The following is a 16,217-nucleotide window of genomic DNA, read 5'->3' as shown; positions in this document are numbered from 1 at the left end:
TTCATTTTTCTACTGCTACGTCTTCTCCGCCTCTTTCTTGAATCACGTAGTTCCTTTAATTTCCGTTATTTTACTCATGTATTTGTTTGCAATAATGGATACTCTTTGTATGATTGTATGCATCGTAGGTTTAACACACGTTAATTAATCCATTATATGAATGGTTTAATTTTGTTATGCATAAACGTAATTGATCACCATCAACGTTTCTTTTAATAGTTTCTCACTTATCATGAATATGGGTTTAGTTATGATCGCTGTTTAATTTACTTCTTCCAATATTCCCACATCTCAAATATTCTTAAGTAAAAAAGGATTTTTAGGATACTAGGTCATCTCACACAGGAAACAACCCCTCAGGAACAAACACGATATACAATCACATTCAGGGTTCTTTCCTACAGATTTGCGATTGATATCAAGTTGCGATCGGTATAAACCAATCTGATGTGATTATCGCCATATCAATTGCCAGTAGGTAGATTGTGTCTGCTTGGTTCCTATGAATCAACATTTTTGAGTTTGAAACTGCACATAGTCTTTCATAATGATGAATGTTAACTGACGTGGTACACTAAACTTCAAGAACACAAACACTATAATTACCCTCATATTTGACAAGGCTTTGTTGACTTGTGATTGGTCAGCTTGTTCGGTCGCTTGGAGGTACTGGAGCGCGTAGATGTTTGGTACAAACCCGATCATGTTCTGCTCACCGCATCCAGACGGGATCCTGAGCAGTCTGTCGATGTTCGCAAGACTATTGCCGAGGATGTCCCCTAGATTGGATGAATAGAAGGAGATTCCGATTATTAAAATGGAATAGACTTGGTTATATATTAGTACCAATCATTTGGTAACCTGAATAATGGATTTGAGCAAAGTCTATAGCCCTGGGAGCCGGAGGGTAGTGGGGTGCTTCAGCACTGGGCCCCTCAAGAAAATCAGTGTTGCTTGGAAATGGGAAATTAATTTCCGAGTGAAAAGACACCAGAACTATGCAATATATATATATTCCTATGCTTATTGTGTTACTGTAAATCTGATAAAACATTGCTTTGTTCTAAAGGTAGGTCTATTTTATACAAATCATCCAGCATGCATGTATATAAACCATCTCGTAGGTATTACCTGCGCACGTCATTTTACAGTTCATTTGTAATTGTGTAAAACCACCGAGATGAATACTGAATAGTTGTCCATTAAATTCATGTAATTATGAAGCAATTATGCACCGAGGGTACAGCCTATGATACACGGGTGTAGGTTTGTTGTTCAGGGCTGATTTGTACCATGTGCTATCTACGAACTGGTCTATTATCAAATTCTGGGTGGAATATATTGAATAGTAGATGGCGTAATAGATCAGAACGGTTCTTTAAATACCTGACATGAAGATGGTAACTCTGCCCGAGTCCGCAACATACTCCACCGGAACTGAGATCTCAAATGTATGCCTGAATGTGCCGTCCTCCTCTTCTGTAAAATAGGGGATAATACGGAGTATATAGGTAAGAATAATAACGATAAAAACAAAAAAAATGACAATAATAACGCTAATACTATTAAAATGCTTATAATACTATATAGTACTAAAAGAAGAAAAAATAGAATATGGTAATATCACTACTACAACTTATGATTACAATAGTAATGATAATACTGATGATGATGATAATAGTATTGATAAAATGAGGATATTGATGAATTTCATATTGCTTATACATCAACTCCAAGTCGTCTTACAAATTATTTATTACCCTATCTAGCTTTGGCCAAGCTGACCAAAGGTGCTGAAAACATTAGAAATGTTCCCCGCGATACCCATTTACCGTGTTGAGAGTACAAACTTAAGATCATATTTCAATTCGTCACCACAGCCTTATTTTGTCCAAAATGATCACATGACCAATGAGTGCTTACCTTTTGGACAGAAGTACAAACTAAGTGATTCCTCCACCTCCTCTCCTTCAGGCTGTAAGGAAACAAACAAGCAGTTAGAGGGAATTGTTATGGCAAACTGGGTGGAGGTAAAGAGCTCTCAGTTGACCGTTAAACAATAAAACATTCATTTTTTAACCTTCAGTCACACCGCCAGACTGAATCCATACCGACTCCAAACCGACCGATTCTTGGCCGTTGGACATAATATCGTTGTTTGATCGGGCTGTTGGTCTGGTTTGTGAGGCATTGGGATTTAACGACGGTGTCGACACGTACTGCCGGGTAATTATACGATGCATATAGAAATGGCATCCGTCAAAGTATAATATAATATAATATTACCAATAGGTCATTTTAGTTTAATACAGCGTTACTTTGGTTTTTAAGGCTACCTTTATACAGCACTGGGCATTTTGATGCAGTTACATATTTCATCTTACCTCTACGAGAATAGGCTTGCTTAGTCCATCACTGTGTGTCACACCAGTTTCAACAGGTTTCCCTCTGCATACAGTCTGGTCATACGCAACGATCACGGTTGCTGAGAGAAGACATATTTATATTATGTTATATGAATGTGAAATTCAGTTCAGTTCTTTATTCAATTTTTAGTTTAGAAAACTTTAAAACAATAACAAATTATTCAGGCATTCGACATAATAACGAAAACTAAGCATGTAGCAATGAGAACAAGGCGTATAGGTACTTTTTTTACGGAGCGTGTGTATACGCCGGTGGGGGAGTGTGAGGATGGGTGCGGTTATGTGCGTGTGTGTGCGTGTGTGTGTATGTACATGTATGAAGGCCATAGATGCAGGCCTTTTGGAGAGGAGGGGTTCAATACTTGGTACTTGGTTGTTGTTTCTCCAAAATATTCCTAGTGGAATTTAAACCGGAGGTCGTGGTGGCAGAGGGTGGACTTATTTCGGAAGGAGTGCTACTTTAAACTTTGCTGAGTCAGTCAGGGATACTAATGCCGAATCGAGATCATTCCATGCTCTGGTTGTGCGTGGAAAAAAAGAGTTTTTATATACATCTAATCTGGCTAATGGTATTTCGAACTGACTTGAGTGCCCGCGTCTGCTACGATCTGGTTTAGGTTTAATGTGTGTTTGGGCATCTATGTCCAGCTGGCCATGTAACATTTTGTGGACACAGCTTAGACGGTGAGCTTCGCGTCTGTCTTGGAGAGAGTTCCATTAAAGAGAATTTAGGAGGGTGACGCTTGCTTCTCTCTGATATGTGCTTGTGACAAAACGGGCTGCCTGCCTCTGGACTCGTTCGATCGAAGAAATGTTCTTAGCTGTGTGTGGGTCCCAAGCAGCAACTGCGTAATCTAAGTGTGGTCTAACGAGGGTGAGGTAGAGTTTCTCCTTTATGGAAGTTGAGCAGTGATGAAAGTTGCGTCTCAGAAAACTCAATACTCCTATAGCTTTTTGTTGTAGCGAGGTGAGTTTGGCCATTCCATCGGAGGTCGTTCTGGATCACAACACCAAAATACTTTGTCTGCTTACATTCTTCCAGGGTGACACCAAGGAGGTTGTATGAAGATTTACCCGGTTTCTTCTTCCTGGTGACACGCATTGATTCACACTTTTTGGGGTTGAATTTCATGCCCCATTTCTGAGACCACTCCACCATTGCATCTAGGTCTTGTTGCAGGATGTCCACGTCGTTTACTGATTTAATTGGACGGTACAGCATGCAATCGTCTGCAAAAAGCTTAGTGGTGCAATAGATGAAAGATATGTCGTAAAGGACATATACTTTACGGCATCGCTCATTATTTCAAAACTGATAGACAGGGGTGCATGGTATACTTACTTTCAAGATCAACGTCCCCTAGTGCTGTGGGCCGAACGTTAAAGGTCACTTGGGTTGGTTCAGAGCTGCTACATACGCAAGTGTATTTGCTGTTGGATTCCTCTTTGATCTCAAATTTAGAAGACGCAGTGAGAGTTACCTTAACCTTTATGAACAACAATGACAGGGGGAAAATGTTATAAATATGGACAGGCGGTTAACTGATTTAAGACGAGACACTTGCAGAAATACATAGGACGGGCGTGGAAGAAGAGAGGAGAGAGCAAGATAGAGATAGAGGGAGGGGTGTGGAGATAATGTGTGTGAGAGGTGGTGTGTGTGTGTGTGTGTGTGTGCGTGTGTGTGTGTATGGGAGAGAGAGAGACGGAGTGAAACTAAGGAAGCTGGTTCGAAGTATAGTATATTAAATGAAATGTTGAAATATACGTAAATAATATATAACATAGCATATGAACTTACATAGCAACTTGGATGTTAGAAATAGATAATATAGAAGGAGGGTGAAAGAGCAAAGAATAAGGCTGAGTGAATCGTGAACAAACAATATAAAGAATTAGAAAATATCAAGGGATATAATAAAGTGGAAGACAGAGACGTAGAGAGATAGACTGGGTGAGAGAAAGAGAGAAAGGGGAGAGGGAGCTCCCAGGGAACGATGAGGCGGAGAGAGATAAAATTATGAGAGCGATATAAAGTCAAATTAATTGTTTGACGGGCCTTTTTTATACTGATTATCATAATTTTTTAATTTGAATTTGAATTTATTAACAACAACAAAACAAAAACATAACACAATGTTACAAATGTATTCAAGTGGGTCACAAAATAACAAAAATATCCATGTACATGAGTTACAAAGAAAGAGAAAATATCCATAGCTGAACTATGTGCACAAATTAAATTAATCATATACCATGTCATATCAAAACCTGTGAATTAGCTATAACTTAATAATACGTAAAGATTTGTGGCTGTAATTGAAATTCACAGAGTTCCAATAGCGTGTAAGTGATTCAAATAAAGGATATTTTTAAACTTACAAACTTAAAATGTTGTTAAAGGGAGATCCAAAAGTTAGCACGAGTGCTAGTCGGGATTGGTTCTCCAAGTTTCTAAAACTGTACGCAAATTCATATTGATATTTATTTTGACTTAATATCATATTATTTGATCCTCATGATTCATCTCTGCTTAGGAGTTTAATTCTGAGATTTTGACGAAATGATGATCTTGTTTGTTTTTTTTCTCTTATTTTTATTGGCAAATTATTCCACAGCTTTGCTCCAATGAAATAAATTGAAAATGTGCCATGTGTCGTACTACATTTAGGTAATCGTAGCATTAAATGTTCTCTCCCTCTTGTTCTATGCATGTGATTCATTAAAACAAAGTAATCCATTAACGAGTGTGGTAAATTGTCCTTTCTGCAGGTCATATACAAATGTCGATACTGAATGCTTGAACAGATTATGCACATCTAATACCTGTAGACTTACGAACAGTGCCTTTGAACTTGTTTTAAATGGGGAAAATGTTATCACACGCATGGCCATTTTCTGTGCCAATAGTATGCAATTTAAATGACTTTTATAGCAACTTCCCCAAACTTCAATACCATAAAGTATGTGCGGCTGGATAAAGGATTTATACAAGAGCATGATAATGTGCTTAGGGACATAGTGTCTCAACTTACACAGCAGTCCAATCTTCCTCCGTATACACTTATTAATGTTCTGAATTTGCTCCTTCCACATCAAGGTTTCATCAATTTGAATTCCTACGAAAGATGCTACACTGACTCTATCTATCACTGTATCACTTAGTTTTAAAATGCCCCTAATTTCACATGATTGCCTTTATCCCTTAAAGGTACTACAGTACACGCCGAAAATCTCCGCAACACGATTACACGATTTATTTTTAGGATTACACGGTTTACACGATTCACCTGAATCGTGTAACTGTGTAATCGTGTAATTTACACGATTGAAGAATGTCGCTCTGAATCGTGTAATCGTGTAAATAGTTAAGTGCCAATTGGTCGGATGATTCGACCAGATGCAACAATCGTGTAACTGTGTAATCGTGTAAATTTACACGATTGAAGAATGTCGCTCTGAATCGTGTAATCGTGTAAATAGTTATTAGGGTTATAAGGGCATTGGTAGAACGATGCGACAAGCTGCAACAATCGTTAAATCGTATCCTGCTTACACCAATTGCTTTATACACAACTTACCTTCAGTGTACATCAGTTAATTACTGTACTTTATATTCGTGTATAAACCTCAGCACTTTCCACTAACATGTATCGTATACTAATCCGTGAGACAAGGTAGGAAAACGTCAGAAACAGGAAGACAGATGAAAAAGTAAAGGAAAAAAAGATAGCTACGAGGAGAAGGGAACATTATAAAAGGAAAATGAGGGTTGAGAGGCACGATAAAGATAAACAGAAAAAATTATGCAAGAGAGAAAAATGGGAAAACTAAAAAGTTGACCGGAAGAAAGAAAGAGTGAAATAGAGTGATAAAAAAGTAGGGCGAAACATAGTAAAATTAACAGAAATGAGAAGGCTATGAAACGGAGAGGAATAGAGACAAATAAATAAGGTAAGAGGGGAACATAATGAGGGAAATAGAGGCGAGAAAGATATGGGGGAATGGAAAGATATTGAAAGAAAGAGAGAGTGAGAGAGAGAGAGAAAGAGCGATAAAAAAGCTTTAGTTGAAAGAAAAGGGGCACCGATCAGATTTTAATAGGGGCATTTATCGGAGTTGATGGGGCATTTATCAAAAGTGAAGAGGGGCACTTCTCGTACTTAAAGGGGGATACTTACTAGAGATTAAAAGGACGCTAATGAGAATGGAAATGGACACTTATTGCAAAGGAAAATAGGAACTCGTCGAAGGAAAGGGGGCGTGTGTCAAAAGAAAAGGAGCACTTATCAGAGTTGAAAGGGGAAGGGGCACTTTTACAAATAATAGGGACACTTGTCAAAGTAAAATAGGTACTTTTCCTACACTCAAAGGGGCACTTTGGGGGAACTTGAAAAAGTGGGGGACACTGTGCCGCTCTAGAGCTAAACCTAACTCAAAGACAGTTGGCCATTCACTTATTCTATTCATTCTCGGCTTGCAACTGTTCCCTACACTCTGTAGCCAGTGGCTTACATACTTACGTACATGTAATACCTATTGTTCAGGGGGATCCTATGTTCAAGGGGAACCCCCTGAACAATAGGTATTATGTAAGGATCTCTGCCTGTAGCTAGGGCAACGGCCTTTGTCCCCGGCGAGGGTCAATGGCAGGCCACATTCAGAGTAAGCTTCTTTTGTATGTGACAGGAAGTGTGCCCTTAAGCCTTGACCGTAGCTCTTTATACATATAGCTGAATAATGCAATGTTGTAAAAGGTAATTTACGAAAATGATCGAGGAACGCTAAAAAACCAATAAGTGATCAAAGTCTAAGGCCCGAATTCACAAAGGAGGTTTGTCGTCAAACCTTGGTCTTTGTTCGTCATATGACGCGTTTTGACGCGTTTTTACAAACCAGGTTTGTAAAATGGATAATGATTGAATAAAAAAAAAAGTATAACGATATTCATAGTAACGAATGAGGTGGTGAACATAATTCTAATTGGTACAGCCTTGTAATGTAAGAGTATCACAACATACTTAATTATGTTAGCCCTCCTTTACATTTTGTAATCATTTTGACTTATTTACAACTTAGGAATAACAAAATTCCCCCCTTCCTTCGTCGTTCATCGCTTTTTTCTTTTTTTCTCACCGAGGATTAAATCCGAGAGTGCTTTTCGGGAAGTGGACTGATTTTTTTAACTTTCAAACAGTCTATAATAAAACTAGAGACAAGACACTGCAATTTAAAATATATACAAGAGAAAGAAAGCGTAATGTTCGCTATCCGCCCGTATCGTCCACTTGTCCTCGTTCAACCAAGAAGTAACTTCTTGCTTTTACTGAACTAGACATCCTTAACCTGCTCACCATCACCACTGAAAATAAATTGTAACACAATTCCAGCGAGCAATCGAATCGTGTAAATTTTGAATCGTGTAATCGTGTTGCGGAGATTTTCGGCGGGAAGATTACACGATTACACGATTCGACCTGAATTGAGGAATCGTGTAATTTTACACGATTACACGTTTACACGATTCAAATTTCGCTTCATTGGCAAAAAACGAATCGTGTAAAAATAAATGGTTACACGATTCCCGCGAGCAGTCGAATCGTGTAAATTTTGAATCGTGTAAATCGTGTTGCGGAGATTTTCGGCGTGTACTGTATGTCCCATTTGCAGGCCAAATAAATGAAAAAGTTAAATTCCAATTGTATTTGAAAGATATTACTAATTTAGAACTTCCCTAAAAAAAGTGGGGCTTGAAAATGTCTTCAAGTGAGAAAATAACGACTATTAGTTGTCAAATCGACTTTAGGGCTATAGAGCCCAAAAGTAATAGTCTTGATTTTTAGACAATTGTACCGAATGGTCATACGTTTTATGCTGCGCAAAGATTCAATCAGTTTAATCTTGGCCATCACAAGAAGTAGGTTATTGATGTAGAGAAATGCTCATGCACCCTTTACAACTCTTTTCATGTATGTTATTACCAAAGAAGAAAAAGGCCAGTCAGTCACTCAATAGTGTCTGACAGTGAAGTCTAGCAAGTAAACGGTTTTCCTTGCATAATTTGAATATGAGGACACTGCTAACATTTAAATTTCACAGATAGGACATACATGACATATTCATAATTCCTGCAAAGTTCTACATAATTTGAGGTTGGCTGCAAAAGGGACATAGTACCTTTAATGAGCATATAGTTTGTTTTCTTTAAGTTTATTGTCAACTTATTAACAAAACCCCATTTTTGGACTTCCACAAATATGTTATTCACTTCATTCATATCTATTTCTTTCTGTCTTTTATCAAAAGTATGAAATAGGTTTGAATCAGCAGCAAATAATCTAAAATACAAAATATTTAGTAGAAGAGGGTAAATCATTAATATATAGTAAAAACAAAGTGGGCCCGAGGATTGAACCTTGAGGGACACCATATGTTATCCTTCTCCTACTTGATACTATTTCCTTGTAGCATAAGACTTGCGATCGATTTGAAAGGTAACTTTGAAACCATTGTAATGCTATGCCTCGTATTCCATAATTGTTTAACTTTCCTAAAGGATTTCATGATCAATAGTATCGAAAGCTTTCTTAAAGTCTATGAAAATACCTAGCGTTGGTTTACCTTTATCCATTGAATTTATAAGTGCATCTACAAGATTTATCAATAATAACTTCGTACTATATCGCTTGCGAAAACCGTACTGATGTTCATACAAAATCCTGTTAGATTCTAAAAAATTCATTAGACGACCATTAGCTTATTTCTCAAAGACTTTGCAATGACCGGTAGAACAGAAATGGGCCTGTAATTTCCAGGGTCGGTCTTTGGTCCTTTTGTGTATAAAGGAGTCACTTTTGCTGTCACTTTTATAGGGCAATGTGTTAAAAGCAATTTTCTTGCTGGACCATAATGCGTATGCGCTCTATCGGGTGGTCCGTGGTCATTCTTGAACCCATTGGTCCAGTTTGTCTCTTCATCATATTATGTACACATTTGAGAAACGTGTTCTCTCTCTCTCTCTCTTTTTCTCTCTCTCTCTCTATCACACATACACACACACACACACACACACCACCTCCCCCCCCCCCCCCCCCATCTCTCTCTCTCTCTCTCTGTTTCTCTCTCATTCTCTCTTTACATACAGTGGCATTTTACACCCATGCCTACAATCGAGTCGGGTGGTGAAAAACAGAAGGAACAAACGAGAAAATAGAGAAAGGGCAAGGGAGAAGAAGGAGAGAGAGAGTGAGAGAGAGAGAGATAGAAAGGGCAATGAAGAAGAGCGAAGGCGGGTAAGAGAGAAAAAGGGAGAAAGAAGACTCCAGCTCCCTGCCCCTGATGTAGCCTTGTAGATTCGCATTTCTTTTTCCGAGAAAGACCGGTGCCCCCGCCTCCTACACACCGCCCCATCCCTCACACCCTTCTTTCCACTGCCACCTCACGTTGCTCCACTGTAGTATCTCTATACGGGCCAAGAAAGCGGACCAGTGATTGGTTATCAATTTTACATCGTATTATTATCACGTACCGGTAAGCACTTTTCCAAGTAGTTGAAGATGTTAATTTGAAGCTCCAGCTCTTCGCCTCGTATGACAGAGTAAGGGAGATTGTAATCCGCAAAGAACTGTTTGAAAGCTGTCACTGAGAAGGGTTCGGAGATACCAAAGCCAGTTGTTGAGGAGATACAGAACCCACTTCCAACCCACTCTGTAATGGTATCAGGGACGGTGACGGTTGGGGATTCCCTAGGAAAGATACATAGATAATGATGGGTATGGTGATTTGATTTAAACGATATTACTACTGCTACTACTACTGCTATTACTACTACTTCTACTACTTATATTGTTAATACTACTACCACCATTCTTTCTGCTGCTTAGAAAATGATGATAGTAATGACAGAAACAACGATAATAATTGTAATGATAATAGTAATAATAATAGCAATAATAATATAACAATAATAATAATAATAATAACCATAGTTATAATAACGATTATTACGATGATAATAGTAACATTATACCAATAACATATGTATAACAGTAAGAACTGTAATAGTACAGTTAACCATTAAATCATTGTTAACTGGATTTTTTGGTTCTTTTTTTCATAACTCTTAAATCAAAGATGGAGTGATTGAATAATAATATTTTGATGACTACTTTTAGGCGTAAGCTTAAATATTTCACATTTTCAAACAACATTCATCGGGATAATAATATTGTTAAGGGAATTAATCATTTAGTTGTTAGCTGTAAATAAAATTTTAATAATTGACTTTGCAAGGCATTTATCCTAAAACTGTGAGAGCCATGCAACTGTTAACCCTAATTAATTATTCATTATACGTTTCCGAGAGATGTTCAATTTTATGAAATCTCTTAGTTAGTTTTATTCCATTTATAGTCTGTCTCTTCAGGATTTAATTAACTTTAGAGATTTAAATTCATATACAATAGTCCTACACATGGTTTATAAATGACTATATCCCCACATCTGTACTGGGGTGAGAATGATGTGTAATGTTAATGTGTCTTACTCTGGACGTTGCATATACCAGAGCCAAGTCTCTGGAAAATATTTACGAATGGCTGGACCTGCTGAAACCGCCGAAACTGAAAGTGCTTGTGCAAAGTCTGCCTGAGCAGCAAACGCGAACGCTTCATTCCGAAAGTAATATGCTGTTTGGACCGAAACATAATTTACGAACAGAAAGGATTATTTGTAGGAAAATGTGTTCTTACCTTAGGAAAATAACCTTTATTTAGAAAAAAATCTTACAACATCTACATATGATACCGGAATAATTGCAGAGTTTATTCATGTACGTAATTTTGTCTCTATCCTTGAAATGTTGTTTTCCATTATATTTCTAATCAGGCGTAATACGAGAACATTCATAGCGATATATAATTTCCATCATTCATATTCAAAGGATGCCATGTTTTTTCTATACAGCACGATAGGTAATAGACATCACGGAGTAAATACCCTATGAAACACGATCGCTAAGACTTTAACAATTCAACAAAAGACAATTTCGGTAGGCATGTGAGTCACCTATGGAAGTTTGAGAATGTGACAATAAATATATATATATATATATATATATAATATAATCCGTACAAATTTAAATATAAAGTACAAAAGGTGTTATGAAATTGGCCTACAGTTGATTTCTTCAAAGTCTGTGCGACCACGTTTTTAATTACACGTTATATTTCTTACGATAGGGTTCTGGCGTCTGACATGGACTCGTCTCGACTTTAAGATTAGAAATCCGAACAAGACCCAGTTGCTGGAATGAAGAAAAAGAAGGGAAAAAACGCAGATGAAATATTCTGAATCCTCACGTGTCTACAACAACATTAATTTGACTATCAAATTTCTTTTCCCATCTAATGAAAAAGGGAAGTTAAGTCGTAAAGATCGTTCACTTGGTATAAAAACGATTTTGAGTTTGAGACGTACCACCTCTTCTCGATCACCTTGATAAAGCTTGAGGTTGATATAATCATACTATCAGTTTATAACCGGTTATTAAACGCTTCAAATCCAGGCTTGACTGCATCAATGATTTTACAGGGAAAAGGGACAGCTCGATCCCCTCCCCCCCCCCCCCCGAAACAAATAAATAAATAAAATTATGAATGTATATTATTAAATACCAATTTGAGCAAGGCGCACGAAGACCATCAACGCAAAAAACCCAAAGCCACCCAGTCTGCCAAGCTGCCAAGTTATGTGACAAGAAGATATACCGAATTTTAGATCTGTGTTTTATTTCTTAAAATCCGGAGGAAAATTTTTGTAATGCTTGAACACCTGAGAGCCATTGAAGTTTCCCTCCGACTCAAACCGGATAGAACGTAGACAAATATCATTGAGCTCTGTGTGAATCATTTTCGTACTATATTAAACACAAAATTCTTTGTTGTTTATTACGTTTTGATGACTGATTATTACTTTTTAAACATAATCTCACCTCAAATTCCCTGGTCACGTCGGAGTATAACGGATATGGATCTCTACGATACGGTGAGAAACCAAACTGTCGCTTCTTGCGAGCTAATACTTGGGGTTCCAGTGCTACTTCAAATACTGGCCGCGGTATAAAAGGTATAGGGCCGCCAACTCCGCCATCATCAATATTGATTGGTTCGTCCTCGTGATCCTGGCACCGCGGATTATCATTGTCACCTGAGCTCAACTGGAATGTGTTCAGAAAGCTGACCACCTACAATGAGAGAATAGAGAGTATTGCACAACTTACGGCATGCAGAAAGTGTCTCTTCATATTTCTTCTGTGAACTCCTTATTCATACTCGACAATTAAAAATAAATCACTATTCGGGAATAAATTCTCCAAAACGAAATATAAAATAACTGGTCTAACCGTCTGTGACCCCATCCCTACAATCTCCGAGCATGGCTTCAAGGGGTGTATAGGCCTATCCCAAACGGATACTTTTTTTTATTTTATTCTCAATAGTGGGCTGTGGCCCCGGCTGTGGCCTCGCCCGATTCTATTTTTTAATTTGTAAATAATTTTTCTTACGTCGCTGGTCTTCATCTGGTTGTTGCCTCCGAGAATATGCACGCTCTTATCGACCACTCCGACAGCGCACAACGATCCGGGGGATGCTATGATCTCGATGCTCGTCCGTGCCCCCGGCTCGAGTGTGGCATCCTGTCCGTCGGCGACCTGGATGTGAACCTGGGAACAGAAATGTCAAAATCCAAAGAGGAAGAATACTTCTGGTATTGTATGAAAAGAATCTTGGGTTTTCTCGTATTTCCTATGATGATAATTATGAAAGAAGAAACAGGTAAATTTATACTAAAATGAAATACTCTTCTAATGATCTTATATGCATATTTGAGTATTTTATACAAAATAGTTTAAAACGTTGACAAATAAATCCTGGTGCCACATGTTCATTTAACCCCTGCACCCAGACAAGTGCTAGGTGTTTGTCATGGGTTAGTGATTATATCTTTTCACTTTTCTATATATGTAATGGTATGTAATAATAATAATATTTATTTTTTATGACCTCATGTAACATAATTTGCTGTGTATTATAGGCTTATGTATAATGTTTATATTCCAAAAATCATATTATCAGTCATTAATGATAGCCTCTAGAAGAAAAAAAATTTAGACTTAAACTGCATGACCAGTTCCCATCTTTCCCATATTTTCCTTACATCTGGAGTTCTAAATTATCCATAATGGTGTTGTCACGTACCTAATCAAGACCGAGATCTGTTATTTGCGACTATTTTGTGTTGCACAAACAATTCTTCTAAGCCTATTTGTTCCCACTGTTTTGTGCCCATTGGCACGTGTGGCAAATGAACGACTATGACAGATGGTAATTTTGGCAAATGAAAGATTAATGACGTGTTGGTGGTTACCTCATTCTCAAAGACGGCTTTGCTTTCGATTTCCAGACTATCGGCGATCATCTCTCCGTCATCAAGGATACCAAAGACTAGAAGGTCGAGAAACGGGGTCATTAACGGCGTGAGAACAAAGGTGACGTCATAAATGATGCCGTTTGCGCTCTCCTGACGGGATGCCTTGTATTCGAAATCCTGGAGGATGTTCCCTCGAGACACAGCCTATGATCATGGTAAAAAGTTACTCGAAAGTAAGTCCTGAAACATGCTTATTTTCAAGATTTAGTATGTTCTAATAGTATGTTAGAGAGTTTCGGAGGGGAAAATTATATTCATCATAGTTGTATCTATTTTGTTTTCTTGTGTCTTGTATCTTAATTAAAATCTACATTAGAGGTGTTCTTTACAGAGGAATAAAATTGTCAAACAAACTTTTTAGTCATGTTAGTCGAAGCAAAAGCCTGACTTTTTTTTAATTTTAAGCTCGCTATGAAACTGACATCAGCCGTGACAGAATGGATTCCTAGCTGTGGTTAGTTGGTACATAAGGAAAGGCTCTTGGTTATCATCCGAGAGAACCCAGGTTCGACCCATATCTGTATCTATCGACCCAAGTTGTAGATTGTTGGATATCTGGTAGTGCTGGGGGTAATAATTTTGTTCATAGATCGTTAATTATATTATTTATATATTAATATATCAGCTTTTTGCTGGCTGACCAACGGAACGAGCAGGAGAGAGCCACAGTCAACCTGTGTTGGTACAATGTGGGAGTCTATTCTAGCCGTGTTGATCCAAGGTGAGAGTTATTAAAAGATTAAAGAGATTACTGCACATGCTCACCAGTATCTTGGGTCCATCAGTGCAATCCTTGGTCATGTGGACTGAAATAGATACGCTGCCGCCAACTTGTATTGGATTGCCAAATTGGATCACCGCTTCGACCTCCAGATAGTTGTCGGTCGGGGAGTACATAGGACTCAGACTGAAGTAAGTGATTGGTCGATTCAGGGTCCAGACATCGGGGTCATATGGAATGTTCTCTTGGAAGTCTTTGGCTGTCACCTAGGAGGAAAATATAGCGCAATGTTAGATGTCATATCTTGTCGTGAGTTTACAGTATAATTGTCAAATAAACACATGAAAATGATATGTAAAAAAAGAAATTTACCAATGTTTTATATGGATTTGCTTTGCATATGGTCAGAAATTCGTTATGTACATAAATTAATAAAAGTAAAAGATACTCCCAATGAACAAATTTGGAATAATAGTAATATTGTAATTGATAATAAACCTCTGTATTTCTCGTCGTGGATAAAAGAAGGAATTTTTCAAATCAAACATATTATAAATCAAGGTACATCAATATATAACTCTCTATTCAATAACTATTTTGATGTAAAGAATCTGTTGTTTTTATTCAAAATGTCAAAATTATAATAAGCATTCCCAAAATATTGGTCACAAAATTTACGTTTAAACAAAGCTTTAAGTGTCAATGAAACAATGTACGTTGAGACAATTTTAGATGTTATAAACGTTGAACGTACCAAAGCGACAAGTTACTATAATTAAATGCTAGAAAGGAAAAAAGAAAAATTGGTTTCCATTTCTGGCAAAATATGTTAGGCCTGCCAGAAACATTTGTTTGGAAAGATGTATTTCAGTTCAAATTTAATAAGATAAGAGACGATAATATCAAACAATTTAATTTCAAATTAATTCATAGGATATTGCCCTCTAAAGACAATCTCTTTAAATGAAAAATCGTACAGCCTAACGAATGTGAAATTTGTCGTGAAAAAGAAACTATTGAACATTTTATATTTCGTTGCAAGAAATTAAGAGTTTTCTGGAAAATTATCATAAGAATTATATATTTCATCTTTAAAATAGAAATTGAAATTGATATGAAAATGTTATTGATTGGATATAAAATAGATAATAGAAAATTTATTTTAATTTATTTTTGATAAATTATGCTCAAATGGTAATATACAAAGACTGCGTAAAGCGGAACTTTAGGGAAGTACCAACCAATCCAAAGAGGTTATTAAATAATTTTATTTCTTCATTGAAATAATATTTGAAATACAAAGAAAATATAAGATACTTCGATAATGAAGAAGCTAAGAAAGTATTAGAAATGTATAATGATCATTTAAGAAATTATATTATCTTGTACATAATTTATATGGTTCATTTTACTTGTTTTGTAAATAATATATATGTATTTTTAAATGTAACAATAAAGTCCCTCTGAAGAGGTAAAGAGAGAAGAAATAAATCTTGTCAGGCCGTTTCGGATTTGGCACATAAAGTTCTTAGTATCTTCTTCTGTTTTAAGTACATTACATCTATAATCCTACAGCTGCT

At 37.0% G+C, this 16,217-nt stretch overlaps 1 protein-coding gene across 1 annotated transcript in view; it reads right to left on the bottom strand.

Moving 5' to 3' along the window:
* Positions 1–16,217, bottom strand: part of LOC100893314 (alpha-2-macroglobulin-like protein 1) — a 38,327-nt gene that overhangs the window by 9,901 nt on the left and 12,209 nt on the right. Inside the window, exons 12-23 of the mRNA XM_011677836.2 lie at positions 14,682–14,903; positions 13,854–14,060; positions 12,991–13,149; positions 12,418–12,669; positions 11,661–11,730; positions 10,972–11,113; positions 9,955–10,171; positions 3,769–3,913; positions 2,385–2,485; positions 1,924–1,975; positions 1,387–1,479; positions 607–779 (exon numbers count right to left, since the gene is read on the bottom strand). Coding sequence (XP_011676138.2) covers positions 607–779; positions 1,387–1,479; positions 1,924–1,975; positions 2,385–2,485; positions 3,769–3,913; positions 9,955–10,171; positions 10,972–11,113; positions 11,661–11,730; positions 12,418–12,669; positions 12,991–13,149; positions 13,854–14,060; positions 14,682–14,903 — 1,833 coding nt within the window. The remainder of the gene's footprint in view (positions 1–606; positions 780–1,386; positions 1,480–1,923; positions 1,976–2,384; positions 2,486–3,768; positions 3,914–9,954; positions 10,172–10,971; positions 11,114–11,660; positions 11,731–12,417; positions 12,670–12,990; positions 13,150–13,853; positions 14,061–14,681; positions 14,904–16,217) is intronic.

Source organism: Strongylocentrotus purpuratus, unplaced genomic scaffold, assembly GCF_000002235.5.
Source record: "Strongylocentrotus purpuratus isolate Spur 01 unplaced genomic scaffold, Spur_5.0 spur5_scaffold_9, whole genome shotgun sequence".
NCBI classification, from domain to species: domain Eukaryota; kingdom Metazoa; phylum Echinodermata; class Echinoidea; order Camarodonta; family Strongylocentrotidae; genus Strongylocentrotus; species Strongylocentrotus purpuratus.
Note: the sequence above shows the minus strand (reverse complement) of the source record. Positions and strands in the feature narration are given on the sequence as shown.